The sequence below is a fragment of the Ranitomeya variabilis genome, chromosome 6, assembly GCF_051348905.1.
Source record: "Ranitomeya variabilis isolate aRanVar5 chromosome 6, aRanVar5.hap1, whole genome shotgun sequence".
Classification (NCBI taxonomy): Eukaryota; Metazoa; Chordata; class Amphibia; order Anura; family Dendrobatidae; genus Ranitomeya; species Ranitomeya variabilis.
This window is the reverse complement of record NC_135237.1, coordinates 491,405,737-491,422,793: the sequence shown is the minus strand read 5'-3', so window position 1 is coordinate 491,422,793 and position 17,057 is coordinate 491,405,737. Positions and strand designations below refer to the sequence as shown.

Sequence of the window (17,057 nt, the reverse complement as noted above, 5' to 3'; positions counted from 1 at the left end):
AGAAAGTGCAGGCCACTCCATTTGAGGTACCCCAGTCTCCAGCAGTCGTTCCCTAGTGATGCGACCTCAATGAGCTGCAGCACTGTCATCCATGAAGATGAAATTAGGCCTGTGTTGTTCATACAGAGGCACAATGGCTGGATTAATGATGTTATTCAAGTAGTAGGGGCTTTTCACTGTACCATTCACAAAGTGTAGGGCAGTTCTGTATTGACTAGACACACCTTCCCACACAGTAACACCACCACCAGCAAATGCTCATCTGATGACAACAGTGGCTGATGCATTGCGCTCTACCTGACCTCTCCATCATCAGTTGTGGCCATTATTTCTGCTCAGCGTGGATTAACTTCTATCAGTGAACATGAACAGCACTGAGGCCCACTGGTACCTTGTCCAGCCTAGATGCTCCCTGGCCCATGTGCCTGTGGCTGGTGGTGTGGTCGGGTATTCTTGCAAGTTGTCTAGCACGCAGACCACGCTGATGTAAACAGTTTCGAATGGTCTGACGTGACACTTGGGTGCCTCGCACCTCCCTTAAATGTACTAGGAGTTGTGTGCCATTCATCATCCAGTTCTGAAGGGAATTGGAAATTTCATAATGATCTGTTTGCCCATCCAGACTTGTAATTCTCCCAATTCCACCATACAAATGCTGTCGAGTACTCATGTGTTTCCAATGGGGGAGAGGAGAAAGCCGCTGCCAGAAAACTCTGGCAACAGTTTTCTCTCTTGGTAAAAAAAGGAACGGGTGTTAAAATTCCATTTCTCCAATCCATCGGCACCATCTGTGAAAGGAATGTTACATCAGATACCTTTAGCATTTTATATGATCACTCTGTGATTTGAGTCATCTGTTCCCACCGACATCGCTGGTTTGGGCACAATTGCCTGGAGCCTTTAGTATCATTATTACTAGATTTGAACATTACAGCTATTCTATCTATCTATCTATCTATCTATCTATCTATCTATCTATCTATCTATCTATCTATCTATCTATCTATCTATCTATCATCTGTCTATCATCTACCTCCCATCTATCTATCTATCTATCTATCATCTACCTATCTATCTATCTATCTATCTATCTATCTATCTATCTATCTATCTATCTATCTATCATCTGTCTATCATCTATCTATCTCCCATCTATCTATCTATCTATCTATCTATCTATCTATCTATCTATCTATCTATCTATCATCTGTCTATCATCTATCTATTATCTATCTATCTCCCATCTATCTATCTATCTATCTATCTATCTATCTATCTATCTATCTATCTATCTATCTATCTATCTATCATCTGTCTATCATCTATCTATCTCCCATCTATCTATCTATCTATCTATCTATCTATCTATCTATCTATCTATCTATCTATCTATCTATCATCTGTCTATTATCTATCTATCTCCCATCTATCTATCTATCTATCTATCTATCTATCTATCTATCTATCTATCTATCTATCTATCTATCTATCTATCTCCTATCTATCTATTTATTATCTATCTGCACTCAGCATGGGAGTCTTAATATTTTCCAAGCACCCATGGGATAAAGTTTTCAGACATACCCAATTCTTCCTGTGTATAGGTGACGGGCGGAACTGGTGACTGAAGATGACATCAGCAGTGACCGGTGTTCTTACAGGTTGAGTCACATTCTCATGACACACAATGAATCAGTGATTTTGTTTTCTACTTTTGTTTACCGTATATGACTTCTTTACAAAGCCCTGAAAGGTTATGCAATAATGAGATCTCTGAGTCCGCTTAAAGGAGGAATTGCTTTTTTTTTTTTTTTAATCCCTATGTATGGCTCCCACTAATCCTGCGCATGCAATCTCCAATATCTATAAGCTTCTATTAGATAGTGAGCCGGATATGCTTCCCCCTAATTGTAAGGCGTGGGAAAGGGAGCTCCATCAAACCTTTACAAGTGGACAATGGCATAAATGTTTCCATCTCTCTCATAAATCTAATGTAGCCACTAAATCTCAGGAAACTAGTTATAAAATAGTATCTAGATGGTATCGTGTTCCTTCGGTCTTACATAAATGGTTCCCAGGAGTATCCAACTTGCGCTGGTGATGTGGGGCCCATGTGGGTTCAATGTCGCATATATGGTGGGCGTGCCCGGCCTTGGAGGTCTTCTGGTAGGGTGTTCCTAAAGCAACTAAAGAAATGATGGGGGTGTCAATCCCTAAAAGCCCGGAAGCAATTCTACTATTAATGTTTCCCATGCCTAAGAATGCTTTTAAGAAATCATTATTGTGGCACCTTCTTCAGGCCATAAGGTGGTAATTCCACGACACTGGAAGTCTTTAGACCCCCCTTCGCTTGAGGAATGGTTTGGGGAGGTGGCTAGAGATCACCGGATGGAATCCCTGATAGCCCATACACAAGAGGCAGCTAACAAAGTGGCTGCAAAATGGTTTCATTGGGAATCCTTCTTATCCTCATCGATGTACCAAAATATGCTAAGATAATTGCTACCTTATCCTTTTATGATATTTGATATGCCGGTAGCATAGTACATACTCTGTCTGCCTTAGTGATTTGTCCTCATGGTCCCTATAAACATTTCTTCTCTTTTCTCTTCTTGTTATTTCGTTTATCAGGTTGGCAATTGTCTTTTGCAAACTACTGTTGGCACCGTATGGAGTTGTTTGCTTTCATGTAACTTAACAATTCTCTATTTCAGTAGTTATTATGCCATATGGTGTGTTCGTTTGAACCTGTTGACATGTTTGTTTTAGTTGTGTATTGTATTATAAAACAATAAAAATTTTGAATAAGAAAAAAAAATTGCAAAATTTGTCCTTTGGTTCCTGGAGTGATTTTATGTACACCAAAAATGTTTGCATCATTTTACAATACATGCGACTTTTTTTTTAGTTAAAAAGTCGTAAAAACAGTTAAAGACAGAAAAATTTTGATTTTTCACAAAATTTATGAACCAGGTGCACAATTTTGATGAATTTGGCACAAAAAATGTCAGTGAATATCACAAGACAGAAAAAGAAAAGTGACTGAAAAAAATTACCAATGATGAATCCGGCATCTGCTGTACTTTGTGGGGGTCTTCTGAACGAGATGCTCTTTTGGAGAGGTTTTCTCGCTTTCTTTTTTAAAGCTGTAAACATTTCAGCTATAAGATTATTAGTATTCAAATATGCAGTGTCAGAGTATGATTCATTGTGTTATTATGGTGATTTTCCACCATCTAGTCCAGTGGTCTCCAACCTGTGGCTCCCCAACTGTCATGCTGGGACTTGGGGTTTTACAACAGTTGCAGAGCCACCGGTAGAAGACCTCTACTGTTAGAGATTATGTATGCTAAAGGTACCTTCACACGAAACGACGCTGCAGCGATAGCGACAACGATGCCGATCGCTGCAGCGTCGCTGTTTGGTCGCTGGAGAGCTGTCACACAGACTGCTCTCCAGCGACCAACGATGCCGAGGTCCCCGGGTAATCAGGGTAAACATCGGGTTGCTAAGCGCAGGGCCGCGCTTAGTAACCCGATGTTTACCCTGGTTACCAGCGTAAAATGTAAAAAAAACAAACAGTACATACTCACCTGCGCGTCCCCCGGCGTCCGCTTCCTGCACTGACTGACTGACTGAGCGCCGGCAGTAGCAGGGCACAGCGGTGACGTCACCGCTGTGCTGTGCTTTCACTTTGCGGCGCTCAGTCAGTGCGGGAAGCAGACGGCGGGGGATGCGAATGTAAGTATGTACTGTTTGTTTTTTTTACATTTTACACTGGTAACCAGGGTAAACATCGGGTTACTAAGCGCGGCCCTGCGCTTAGTAACCCGATGTTTACCCTGGTTACCAGTGTAAAACATCGCTGGTATCGTTGCTTTTGCTGTCAAACACAACGATACACGGCGATCGGACGACCAAATAAAGTTCTGAACTTTATTCAGCGACCAGCGACATCACAGCAGGATCCTGATCGCTGCTGCGTGTCAAACTAAACGATATCGCTAGCCAGGACGCTGCAACGTCACGGATCGCTAGCGATATCGTTACAAAGTCGTTTCGTGTGAAGGTACCTTTAGTGAGTTATACTGATATCTCAAAGGGAAACTGTCAAGTCCCAAAATGCTATTTAGCTGCAGATATTGGGGTAATATGCACATTAACAGTGTTCTAAAGCAGTGTGACCGCCGCACTGACAGTCAGGCTGCTGGGAGGAAATGGACTTTACCCATCTTGCGAGCCTCCAGCTTTCGTAGAAACGCTGACTGACAGCCAGCTCCGCACCAGGGCGTCCATAGTGATAGGATGCGGAACAGCTGAGCAGGTAGAGACATCTGCTGATGAGTACTGTGGCGACAAGCTAGATTGTGATGAAGTAGAGCAAAATAGTGTGCTATACCGGCCCTGGAGCATATTACACATTAGAAGGATACCGTGTGTGAAGATGTGTTTCACTGTGAAAAAAACATCCAGAAGACTGTGTACCTGCTACCACTTGTAAATAACTCTTACCAAGTTCAGTAAAGACCCCATGTTTGCATGGAAGTTTACTTTATTAATCTGTGGAACTTGTGGTCCTGGCCAGCCAATACCATAGGCTACCAATGGCCTGCACAGGCAAAAGTCCTCACAACACTAAGACCTTGCCAGGACCCACAAGTTTCTGTTAAGTGCCAGGGCGTGATGAAGTAGCAGCTCAGTAATGGCTACTGTCCGCTGTCCCTTCATATCCACACACAAAATAATGTCCCACACAGTCCTCACAAGCCGAATGAGGGTCCCCACAGCCCACCACACAGTATGAGGGCCCACACACACAAAATAATGCCTCCCACAGTCCTCACAGGCAGAATGAGGGTCCCCACAGCCCACCACACAGTATGAGGGCCCACACACACAAAATAATGCCTCCCACAGTCCTCACAGGCAGAATGAGGGTCCCCACAGCCCACCACACAGTATGAGGGCCCCCACACACAAAGTAATGTCCCCCACAGGCCTCACAGGCAAAATGAGGGTCCCCGCAGCCCACCACACAGTATGAGGGCCCACACACACAAAATAATGTCTCCCACAGTCCTCACAGGCAGAATGAGGGTCCCCACAGCCCACCACATAGTATGAGGGCCCCCACACACAAAGTAATGTCCCCCACAGGCCTCACAGGCAAAATGAGGGTCCCCGCAGCCCACCACACAGTATGAGGGCCCCCACACAAAATAATGCCCCCCACAGTCCTCACAGGCAGAATGAGGGTCCCCACAGCCCACCACATAGTATGAGGGCCCCCACACACAAAGTAATGTCCCCCACAGGCCTCACAGGCAAAATGAGGGTCCCCGCAGCCCACCACACAGTATGAGGGCCCACACACACAAAATAATGTCTCCCACAGTCCTCACAGGCAGAATGAGGGTCCCCACAGCCCACCACATAGTATGAGGGCCCCCACACACAAAGTAATGTCCCCCACAGGCCTCACAGGCAGAATGAGGGTCCCCACAGCCCACCACACAGTATGAGGGCCCACACACAAAAAATAATGTCCCCCACAGTCCTCACAGGCAGAATGAGGGTCCCCACAGCCCACCACACAGTATGAGGGCCCCCACACACAAAGTAATGTCCCCCACAGGCCTCACAGGCAAAATGAGGGTCCCCGCAGCCCATCACACAGTATGAGGGCCCACCACACAGTATGAGGGCCCACACACAAAAAATAATGTCCCCCACAGTCCTCACAGGCAGAATGAGGGTCCCCACAGCCCACCACACAGTAAGAGCCCCCACACACAAAGTAATGTCCCCACAGGCCTCACAGGCAGAATGAGGGTCTCCACAGCCCACCACACAGTATGAGGGCCCACACACAGAATATGATGTCCCCCACAGCCCCAATAGGATTTATGATGGCCCACAGCTCCTCACACAGTATGAAGGCCCTCATACCTACCAGCAGAATAAGAGCCTCCACACACAAAATGTTCCTAACAGCGAAAACAGGCAGTTTGAGGGCCCGACAATATAATGTCCCCAAAAGACACTTTGAGGGGCTCTCATGCTTGTGTTGAATCAATTCCATAGCTGAATCCTCTATAACAGATGGTCCTGGCCAGGGGCGTTACAATGTCAGCGTCCTTGGATGCACATTCAGCTAAAATGTATTGCGGTGCAGAGAATCAGCAGCTAGAGGTGCCAACCATCCACTAATTCCTGGACAGTCTGTAAAAATAGGGGAGTATTTTTACCTGTCTGTTAAAATAAAATTTAAAGGTTGAAGAGATTTCTACAGCTTATTATACCTCTAATAAAAATCATTTTGCAGTTAACAGTGAATGCAATTAATGTATTTGTTTCAGATCTATGGCCTACAAACATATATCATCTAAAATCTTAATGGTTTTTAATAGTTTTCCAATGTGTCCGTAAAAAGCATTGGCTGTCTATGATTTTTGGATAGGTTGCCCAGAGAAAATAAAAAAATCATATTGTCAACCCTGCCCCCTGCCCCCTGCACCGCAGTCACCATAATCACTATACAGACTGCTGGGCAATCAAAGGTCGGCAGCTGAGATCAGCGTGCTCGTCTATGGCGGCATGTGATGTCACTGCCATGAGCCGTCCGCTCCTGTGTTCCTGCTATCGAGGATGAAGAGGACTGCTCGCCGTGGGATAGCGGGGATAGGTAAGAGGAATCATTTATATTTTATTTAAATATGTTGCAGAAGAGAATGGAGGAGATTATTACCGGATGGGGAAGTTGTTCTAGGATGGAGGACATTATTAAGGAACCGGTGGCCAATATATGGGGCATTATTACAGGATGTCAGACATTATTAAAGGATAGGGCACAGTATGGAGAACATTATTATAAAAAAAGGGACTAGGTTGGAGGACATTATGACAAGACCAGGGCTTGGATGGGGACATTATCATAGGATGGAGACAGAACAGGATGGAGGACATTACTACAGGAGCGGGGCTTGGATGGGGGACATTATCATAGGATGGCGGCCAGAATGGGAGGATTATTACAATAGGACATGACTACAGAATCGGGACATGGATGGAGGACATTCTTACAGGAGAGGGGCCTGGATGGGGGACATTATTACAGGATGGAGACAGAACAGGATGGAGGACATTACTACAGGAGCAGGGCTTGGATGGGGACATTATTACAGGATGGAGACAGAACAGGATGGAGGACATTACTACAGGAGCGGGGCTTGGATGGGGGACATTATTACAGGATGGAGACAGAACAGGATGGAGGGCATTAATACAGGAGCGGGGCTTGGATGGGGGACATTACTACAGGAGTGGGGCTTGGATAGGGACATTATTACTGGATGGAGACAGAACAGGATGGGGACATTACTACAGGAGCAGGGCTTGGATGGGGGACATTATCACAGGATGGAGACAGAACAGGATGGGGGACATTACTACAGGAGCGGGGCTTGGATGTGTGACATTATTACAGGATGGAGAAAAAACAGGATGGGGACATTACTACAGGAGCCGGGCCTGGATGGGGACATTATTACAGGATGGAGACAGAACAGGATGGGGGACATTCCTACAGCAGCAGGGCCTGGATGGGGACATTATTACAGGATGGAGACAGAACAGGAAGGGGACATCCCTACCAGAGAGGGGCTTGGATGGGGACATTATTACAGGATGGAGACAGAACAGGATGGGGACATTACTACAGGAGCGGGGCCTGGATGGGGACATTATTACAGGATGGAGACAGAACAGGATGGGGGACATTACTACAGGAGTGGGGCTTGGATAGGGACATTATTACTGGATGGAGACAGAACAGGTTGGGGGACATTTCTACAGCAGTGGGGCTTGGATGGGGACATTGATACAGGAAGGAGACAAATAGGATGGGGACATTAATTCAGGAGTGGGCGTGGATGGGGGACATTATTACAGGATGGAGACAGAACAGGATGGAGAACGTTCCTACAGGAGTGGGGCCTGGATGGGGACATTATTATAGGAAGGAGACAGAACAGGATAGAGGACATGCCTACAGGAGCGGGGCTTGGATGGGGGACATTATTACAGGATGGAGACAGAACAGGATGGGGGACATTACTACAGGAGCGGGGCCTGGATGGGGACATTATTACAGGATGGTGACAGAACAGGATGGGGACATTACTACAGGAGCGGGGCCTGGATGGTGGACATTATTACAGGATGAAGACAGAACAGGATGGGGGACATTACTATAGGAGCAGGGCTTGAATGGGGGATATTATTACAGGATGGAGACAGAACAGGATGGAGGACATTCCTACAGGAGCGGGGCTTGGATGGGGACATTATTACAGGATGAAGACAGAACAGGATGGGGGACATTACTATAGGAATGGGGCCTGGATGGGGGACATTATTACAGGATGGAGACAGAACTGGATAGGGGGCATTACTACAGGAGCAGGGCTTGGATGGGGGATATTATTACAGGATGGAGACAGAACAGGATGGGGACATTACTTCAGGAGCTGGGCCTGGATGGGGACATTATTACAGGATGGAGACAGAACTGGATAGGGGGCATTACTAAAGGAGCAGGGCTTGGATGGGGGATATTATTACAGGATGAAGACAGAACAGGATGGGGGACATTACTACAGGAGTGGGGCTTGGATGGGGACATTATTACAGGATGAAGACAGAACAGGATGGGGGACATTACTATAGGAACGGGGCCTGGATGGGGGACATTATTACAGGATGGAGACAGAACTGGATAGGGGGCATTACTTCAGGAGCAGGGCTTGGATGGGGGATATTATTACAGGATGGAGACAGAACAGGATGGGGACATTACTACAGGAGCTGGGCCTGGATGGGGACATTATTACAGGATGGAGACAGAACACAATGGGGGACATTCCTACAGGAGCGGGGCTTGGATAGGGACATTATTACAGGATAGAGACAGAACAGGATGGGGGATATTCCTACAGGAGCAGGGCCTGGATGGGGACATTATTACAGGATGGAGACAGAACAGGAGGGGGACATCCCTACCAGAGCGGGGCTTGGATGGGGACATTATTACAGGATGGAGACAGAACAGGATGGGGGACATTACTACAGGAGCGGGGCCTGGATGGGGACATTATTACAGGATGGAGACAGAACAGGATGGGGGACATTACTACAGGAGTGGGGCTTGGATAGGGACATTATTACTGGATGGAGACAGAACAGGTTGGGGGACATTTCTACAGCAGTGGGGCTTGGATGGGGACATTGATACAGGAAGGAGACAAATAGGATGGGGACATTAATTCAGGAGTGGGCGTGGATGGGGGACATTATTACAGGATGGAGACAGAACAGGATGGAGAACGTTCCTACAGGAGTGGGGCCTGGATGTGGGACATTATTACAGGATGGAGACAGAACAGGATGGAAGACATTACTACAGGAGCGGGGCCTGGATGGGGGACATTATCACAGGATGGAGCCAGAACAGTTTGGGGACATTACTACAGGAGCGGGGCCTGGATGGGGGACATTATCACAGGATGGAGCCAGAACAGTTTGGGGACATTACTACAGGAGCAGGGCCTGGATGGGGGACATTATAACAAGATGGAGACAGAACAGGATGGGGGACATTCCTACAGGAGCGGGGCTTGGATGGGGAACATTATTACAGGATGGAGACAGAACAGGATGGAAGACATTCCTACAGGAGCGGGGCTTGGATGGGGAACATTATTACAGGATGGAGACAGAACAGGATGAAAGACATTCCTACAGGAGCGGGGCTTGGATGGGGGACATTTTTACAGAATGGAGACAACAGGATGGGGGACATTACTACAGGAGCAGGGCCTGGATGGGGACATTATTAGAGGATGGATACAGAACAGGATGTGGGACATTACTACAGGAGCGGGGCCTGGATGGGGGACATTATTACAGGATGGAGACAGAACAGGATGGGGGATATTGCTACAGGAGCAGTGCCTGGATGGGGGACATTATTACAGGATGGAGACAGAACAGGATGGAGGGCATTAATACAGGAGTGGGTCTGGATTGCAGGATTAGGGACATTATTACATGACAGGGACAGGATGGGGTGCATTATTTGCAAATAGGGGACATTTTTACAGGACTGGGGCAAGGATAGGCAGCATTATTATAGGATGAGAGACAAGAAGAAGCACATTATTACTGGAAGGGGTCAAGTTAGAGAACATTATTACAAAAAGGGCCCAGGACAGAGGATATTTTTACAGGTAGGGACAACGATGAGGAACATTCTGACTGACTGTCGGCAAGGATGGAAGCTGGGACAGGGGACATTATTACATGATGAGGGAAATTATTACAATATAGGTTTGGGTCATTATCACAAGATGGGCACCAGGGTGGGACACTATTACAGAATGTCATTGGGGGACATAATAATGGACAGGGGAAATTATTACAGGATAGGGGCCCAGACTGAGGATATTATTGCAGTTGCCCGTAAAGCTAACCAACATGCAAGTCAGAGGGAAAGAATCACAGCCCTGTTTAAAACAAAATAATTTAACATTTATGATTACCAAACCTCTGAATGTTTCTTTTTTATTTGCAATCAGAAAATAATCTTATTATTTTATTTATGCTCAAATTATTAACAATTGTTGTATCCTCATGTTACATGTATTAATGCCAAGCTATGAATCAGCACCAAAAAGAGGAATATAAAATACCTATTTGTGACTCTAGAGAGCAGCAAAGCTTCACTAACAATCCCGCCGGCTTTGTCATTTTGTAAGTCTATGGAGATTCCTACTGACTTTCACTTGACTCAGAAGACAACTGGAAAGTTACTGGAAACCAGAGAAAATGGCAATAGGTGAGTATATTTCGAAACTTACACTACACTAACATTTACAAAGTTTTAGGAAATAATAAATTAAGGGGAATGCTTCTTGAACTGTTTCAGGTTTTTAAAGATTTTTTTTTCAGTGAATAAACTCTACAGTGAACCTTAAGATAACTTAACCTCACCTGATGGCGTGTTAAACAAACAATCTGCCATTCACTTTATTTCAAGATTGTGTTGTCTTACCTGCTGAAAAAATGTTTCCTAAAACTGCCGGTCACTAGGTGTTCTTCTGCCTTGCTGTTCTCTGACTGTTGTAAAGCGTAATCCATCTCTAGCATAGGGACAGGTTTTTGGAAGTTGGTAGTAATGGGAAACTTTGTTTCTCTGTTCCTTCTCTTCTATCTGTTGGGCTTTCTGTTCCGAACAGAGGTAGGAGCAATGAATGCTGGGAAGTGAAGGTTAGGATGAAAGTTCCAGCTCCTATGGGGCTGCAGGATGCTGATGAAGAGGACCTGCCCATTAAAAAGAACTGCTTGGCTAGTTACAGAACATGAGAATTGGGATAATTCCTGGACTTATTAAACTGGTATATACTGTATATCAAGCGTAGTAGTAGACATTGCGCTCTCTGCTCATATATACAATCCCATAGATGCTTGGTTGATCAGTGACTGCTAAATCTGATGAAATTAATAGAATAATAATCCCTTAATGTCAAATATACAGTATACCTCACAAACTGTAGGTTACCTTTTGACTCGATGACAATACATGTATTTCCAACTGTAGCTTCTGTTCACAAAAATGAAATTAGGATACAAGATGACCTCGGGTCACTGTGCCCTATGAATAGGCTAAAGTTGGCCGTACACATGGCATTGTTGTCTGCCACTCACTCGACTGACATCTATCTCTCTTTCAATAGGGAGAGGGAATAAGATTTTCATCCAAGTTCTGTCAGTGTTTCAGTTTTTACCATCAGTGATTTTCTCATATGAAAAAAATAATAAATAAATTACAAAGCTATCCGTTGCAAAGTCTGATGCCATCCATGTGCTGTCTGTGATCAAACACAGACACGTCTCCGTGATTTTTTTCTGGACACACAGTCTGCAAAAAAAACCCCGCAGAAATGTGAACAGCCCCATGGGTGATTATATCCGTGAAAAACACAGATAGAACCCGTACATGATTCATGGATGTCTGAGTGAGGCCTAAAGCTTGTGCTATGTATACAGGGTCAGCAGTCGTCTCAGTGTCATCACTGGTAGGAGTCATCTTTTATGAAAAGGAAGGCAGAGAACAAGATCACCCTACTGACAAAAGGTAATAGGAGCAGCTCACCTCTTCCCCCTCACTGCACAGTGACCTCTGCTTATGTCACAGAGCATGTTCTGTTGCTTTTTGACAGCTATTTCGCCACAGTAGCTGCTATAAAGCAACCCTCTGCGGCCATTGTCACAGCAGCTCAGATAAATGCCTACCCCATATTCCGATAAAGAAAATGGAAAAAAATGATCAGTTAAATAAAAGCAAATCCTATTGAAAATATATTCTTAAAAACATTTTCACCAATTTTAGTTTTTTAGCACAGCATGATCTTAAAATTTAAAAAAAACTATATTCATCTAGTGATCCTACTTTGGTCACCTCTGCGGCCAGAAGAGGATGCAGGAGACCTGAACGGTGGTGCCATCTTTAACATTAAGGCCGGCGTCACACATGCGAGTTTTACGGACGTAAGAGCGCAGAAACTACGTCCGTAAAACTCGCATTACATACGACACAATTATTCTCAATGGGGCTGCTCCTATTAGCCGTATATTACGGTTCAGTATTATACGGCTTTCTACGGCCGTACAAAATCGCAGCATGCTGCGTTTGTCAGCGTATTGCGCAAAAAAAAACGCTAATGAAAGTCTATGGGGGCGAGAAAAATACGGATTCCACACGGACCAACAGTGTGACTTGCGAGAAATACGCAGCGGTGTTAGTGAAAAGTCGGAAATTCAATTAGTGAAAAGTCGGTAATTCAATTGCCGACTTTTCATTTCTCCTGCACAAACCCGACAGGATATGAGACATGGTTTACATACAGTAAACCATCTCATATCCCCTTTTTTTTTGCATATTCCACACTACTAATGTTAGTAGTGTGTATGTGCAAAATTTCAGCTCTGTAGCTGCTGAAATAAAGGGTTAAATGGCGGAAAAAATTGGCGTGGGCTCCCGCGCAATTTTCTCCGCCAGAGTGGTAAAGCCAGTGACTGAGGGCAGATATTAATAGCCAGGAGAGGGTCCATGGTTATTGCCCCCCCCCCCCCCCGGCTAAAAACATCTGCCCCCAGCCACCCCAGAAAAGGCACATCTGGAAGATGCGCCTATTCTGGCACTTGGCCACTCTCTTCCCACTCCCTGTAGCGGTGGGATATGGGGTAATGAAGGGTTAATGCCACCTTGCTATTGTAAGGTGACATTAAGCCAGATTAATAATGGAGAGGCGTCAATTATGACACCTATCCATTATTAATCCAATTGTTGGAAAGGATTAAAAAACACACACACACATGATTTAAAAGTAGTTTAATGAAATAAACACAGCGGTTGTTGTAATAATTTATTGTTCTCTCAATCCATCAGCAACACCCTCGCTTGGCAAAATAATAAACGCACAAGATACATACCTTCTGATGTCAGATCACGTCCCACGAAGTAATCCATCTGAAGGGGTTAACTAATATTACAGGCAGGAGCCCTGCTAAATGCAGCGGTGCTCGTGCTTGTAATTCCCCGGAGAATGAATGAAATGTAGGTCATTGACCTACATTTCCTTCAGTCGCGGTGATGCGCCCCCTGGTGGATGTCCTCATATGACCTGGAGCGTGGGAAAAAGTTCCCAGGCTGCAGTTCATGAGAACATCCAGCAGGGGCGCATCACCGTGACTCAATGTAAGTACAGATCCTGCTTTCCTTTCAGCACCCGGGGATTACAGGCACGAGCGAGTGGTTTATCGCAGCTCGTGCCTGTAATATTAGTTAACCCCTTCAGATGGATTACATCGTGGGACGTGATCGGACATCAGAAGGTATGTATCTTGTGCGTTTATTATTTTGCCAAGCGAGGGCCTGGAAATGGATTGAGAGAGCAATAAATTATTACAACAACCGCTGTGTTTATTTCATTAAAATACTTTTAAATCATGTGTGTGTGTGTTTTAACCCTTTCCAACAATTGGATTAATAATGGATAGGTGACATAATTGACGCCTCTCCATTATTAATCTGGCTTAATGTCACCTTACAATAGCAAGGTGGCATTAACCCTTCATTACCCCATATCCCACTGCTACAGGGAGTGGGAAGAGAGTGGCCAAGTGCCAGAATAGGCGCATCTTCCAGATGTGCCTTTTCTGGGGTGGCTGGGGGCAGATGTTTTTAGCCACGGGGGGGGGCCAATAACCATGGACCCTCTCCTGGCTATTAATATCTGCCCTCAGTCACTGGCTTTACCACTCTGGCGGAGAAAATTGCGCGGGAGCCCACGCCAATTTTTTCCGCCATTTAACCCTTTATTTCAGCGGCTACAGAGCTAAAATTTTGCACATACACACTACTAACATTAGTAGTGTGGAATATGCAAAAAAAAAAGGGGATATGAGATGGTTTACTGTATGTAATCATGTCTCATATCATGTCGGGTTTGTGCAGGAGAAATGAAAAGCCGGCAATTGAATTACCGACTTTTCACAGATATCGCGCTGAATGAAATCTAAATACAGAATATATATATATGTGTCTCAATGACATATATATATATATATACTGTATATATGTTTTCCCTAACATTTGAGCACATAAATCCATTAGATGTCGGTTTTGCCATGCGCAAAATACGCTGACACACCCTGACTACGGATCAATATTTTGGGAACATTTCTCCGTATTACGGCCGTAGTACGGACGTATAATACGTGGCGTATTGTCTTACGCCAAGTGTGACCCCAGCCTAATACATTCAATATTCATTCCAGTGATCCATAATGTTTGCTAGACTTTTTGAACTGTTATTCACTATTTAGGTCATGCTATTTTAGATGTCCTCCTTCGATACATCTACGGACTACGGTACTTTTTCTTTGTATCGAAGGAGGACATCTAAAATGGTTGGTTGGTGTACAATTCTCAATTTTCTATAATTTAACAATGAATGATCATGTTCTGGACTCCTCATATCTGCCCATTACTTAGTGCCCCAGCTAGTACCTTGAGAGCACAAATGATTGAATGCTTGAAGAACCTTTCTAGAAATCACGGCTTGAATAATTCTGAAAGCTTCACGCTGTCAGGACTTAGAGGACGTATTGTTCTCTATTCAAGTTGGAAGCTGCAGGTTTTGTACAAACATGAAAGTCCACTCTGACACGTAGTAATCACCTCACCTCTTAATAGGATTTCCACGAAAACACTGCCTTCTCTGTGTAAGGACTGACTAGGAAATCAGCTTTTATTCTAAATACTCTTACACGCAGAAGTGATTTAGAATATGTTTTCCTATATATTTTAATAAAAGATTGTATCGATGAGAACCTTGTCTGAGATTTTTAAACAGAGTAAGGCAATGGGTTTTTTACCAACTCTTCTTCTTCTTCTTCTTCCTTTTTCAAAGATGGCCACAACATGACAGGAAAGGAATGTGACCAAGAACAACCTAAAAATGTATCCTACATTATGCCATAAAAATAATGAAAAATTATAATAAAAATGTTCTTTAGTCACGGCCTAGAGTACATTTCTTACACTGGTTCATGGCAAATGAAAAATGCGCCAAATTCATTAAGAGGAGCACGCTTCTTCAAGGATTTGGTGTCTCTTACTCCAGCAGACCCTCATCAAGATCAGCATTCAGAACACCAGCTTTGAAGAATTACTGCCTAAGAGAAGGAAATGTGTAAAAATAACTTAGTATCCATTACTTATTCATTCCACCATCACAACAGCCCCTCAGCTCGCGGTTACAGTCCGCTTTCAGGTGAGTCAGAGGTGCACCTTCTGCCGCGTGTTTCATGGCCAATAACATCTGTAGTCTATTAACAGCTACCACAAATTCTACCGCGTACCACAGGGAGGATTCTCAGTACCACAGGGAGGATTCTCAGTACCACAGGGAGGATCTCAGCGGCTCCGGTGGTCATTGCTGCTCCTGCACACATGACATCATGCTGATCATTTTATACCAACGCTGCAGCCAATTATTGGCCTCAATGCTTACATGCTGTACATGTAAATATCGCTGCTGAGGCCAGTCACTGGCTGCAGCGGTCATGTGTCGATCAGTACAGTGGCGGTACTGGTGTGCATGGGATTAAACATGTGAGTAAAGGGTACTTTAATACATTTCTGCTCTTAGCCCATTTTAAAACATTTCAAATACTTTTAAGGGTGTTGCCTATTTTCACAGCACATTCTTCCAGAGGATTGGGTATTGTATGTTACTGCAGACTTGTGAATCTTTAGATTCTCCTATGCTGGTGTTACAAGCGGTGGGCATGTGACTGCAAGTATGTGATTTTCATACATGTTGTCATGTGCCAACTAGACATGTGTGGCCTAGCTCAATGCAGGTGAATTGAGAGAGACCAGACATGTCTAGTTGTAATGTGGCCGGAAATATGAAAATGCGACGGCGCTGGAGAATCCCTACATTCACATAGAGTGACGGCAGACTTGTACCCCAAGACCAGAATACGTCTTTAATATCAATATCAGCCTTACTTGCTAATTGCAGCTCCAGCGCAGCCTCTCGGTCGCACACCACTGGTCTTTTTTTACATTGCTGCAGCAGTGTCGTCATATCTAATCACTGCACTTAGGAGTCTCGTGCCATCTACTTGAATAGGACACATTATAGACTGCAGGTGTCACATGCTCCAGGGGCTCAAAGATATTTTATTCATTGTAAGTGAAAAGTTTTGCTAGAATTCAATCATATTTTTCCTAACAATTTCGATGAGTCGCCCTCCAGGGCCGTGGGGATGCTCGGTACCGGTTCCGGTACTTAAAGGGGGATGTCACTGGGCGCCCATGTTAAAGGAATGTCTTTAAAGGGAGTTGTAATAAAGTTTGTGTTTGTGACGCCACCTGTAGCATTCGGTCAGTGGGGACCGATGCTGCTTAAAGTTGTCCTCTGGGG

General features: G+C 44.7%; 1 protein-coding gene across 6 annotated transcripts in view; it reads right to left on the bottom strand.

Moving 5' to 3' along the window:
- LOC143781389 (uncharacterized) overlaps positions 1–17,057 on the bottom strand; it is a 106,520-nt gene that overhangs the window by 9,798 nt on the left and 79,665 nt on the right. For 4 of the 6 annotated variants that reach the window (XR_013216682.1, XR_013216686.1, XR_013216683.1 and 1 more), the window contains exons 2-4: positions 10,749–10,868; positions 3,057–3,146; positions 2,064–2,177 (exon numbers count right to left, since the gene is read on the bottom strand). Coding sequence is in view for 1 of the 6 variants with exons in the window: in XM_077267983.1 (XP_077124098.1) it covers positions 2,064–2,177; positions 3,057–3,146; positions 10,749–10,806 (262 nt within the window). In the remaining 5 variants the exon portion in view is untranslated. Of the gene's footprint in view, positions 1–2,063; positions 2,178–3,056; positions 3,147–3,359; positions 3,425–10,748; positions 10,869–17,057 lie in introns of those variants that run through there. The other 2 variants (XR_013216685.1, XR_013216684.1) reach the window with 2 other exon arrangements.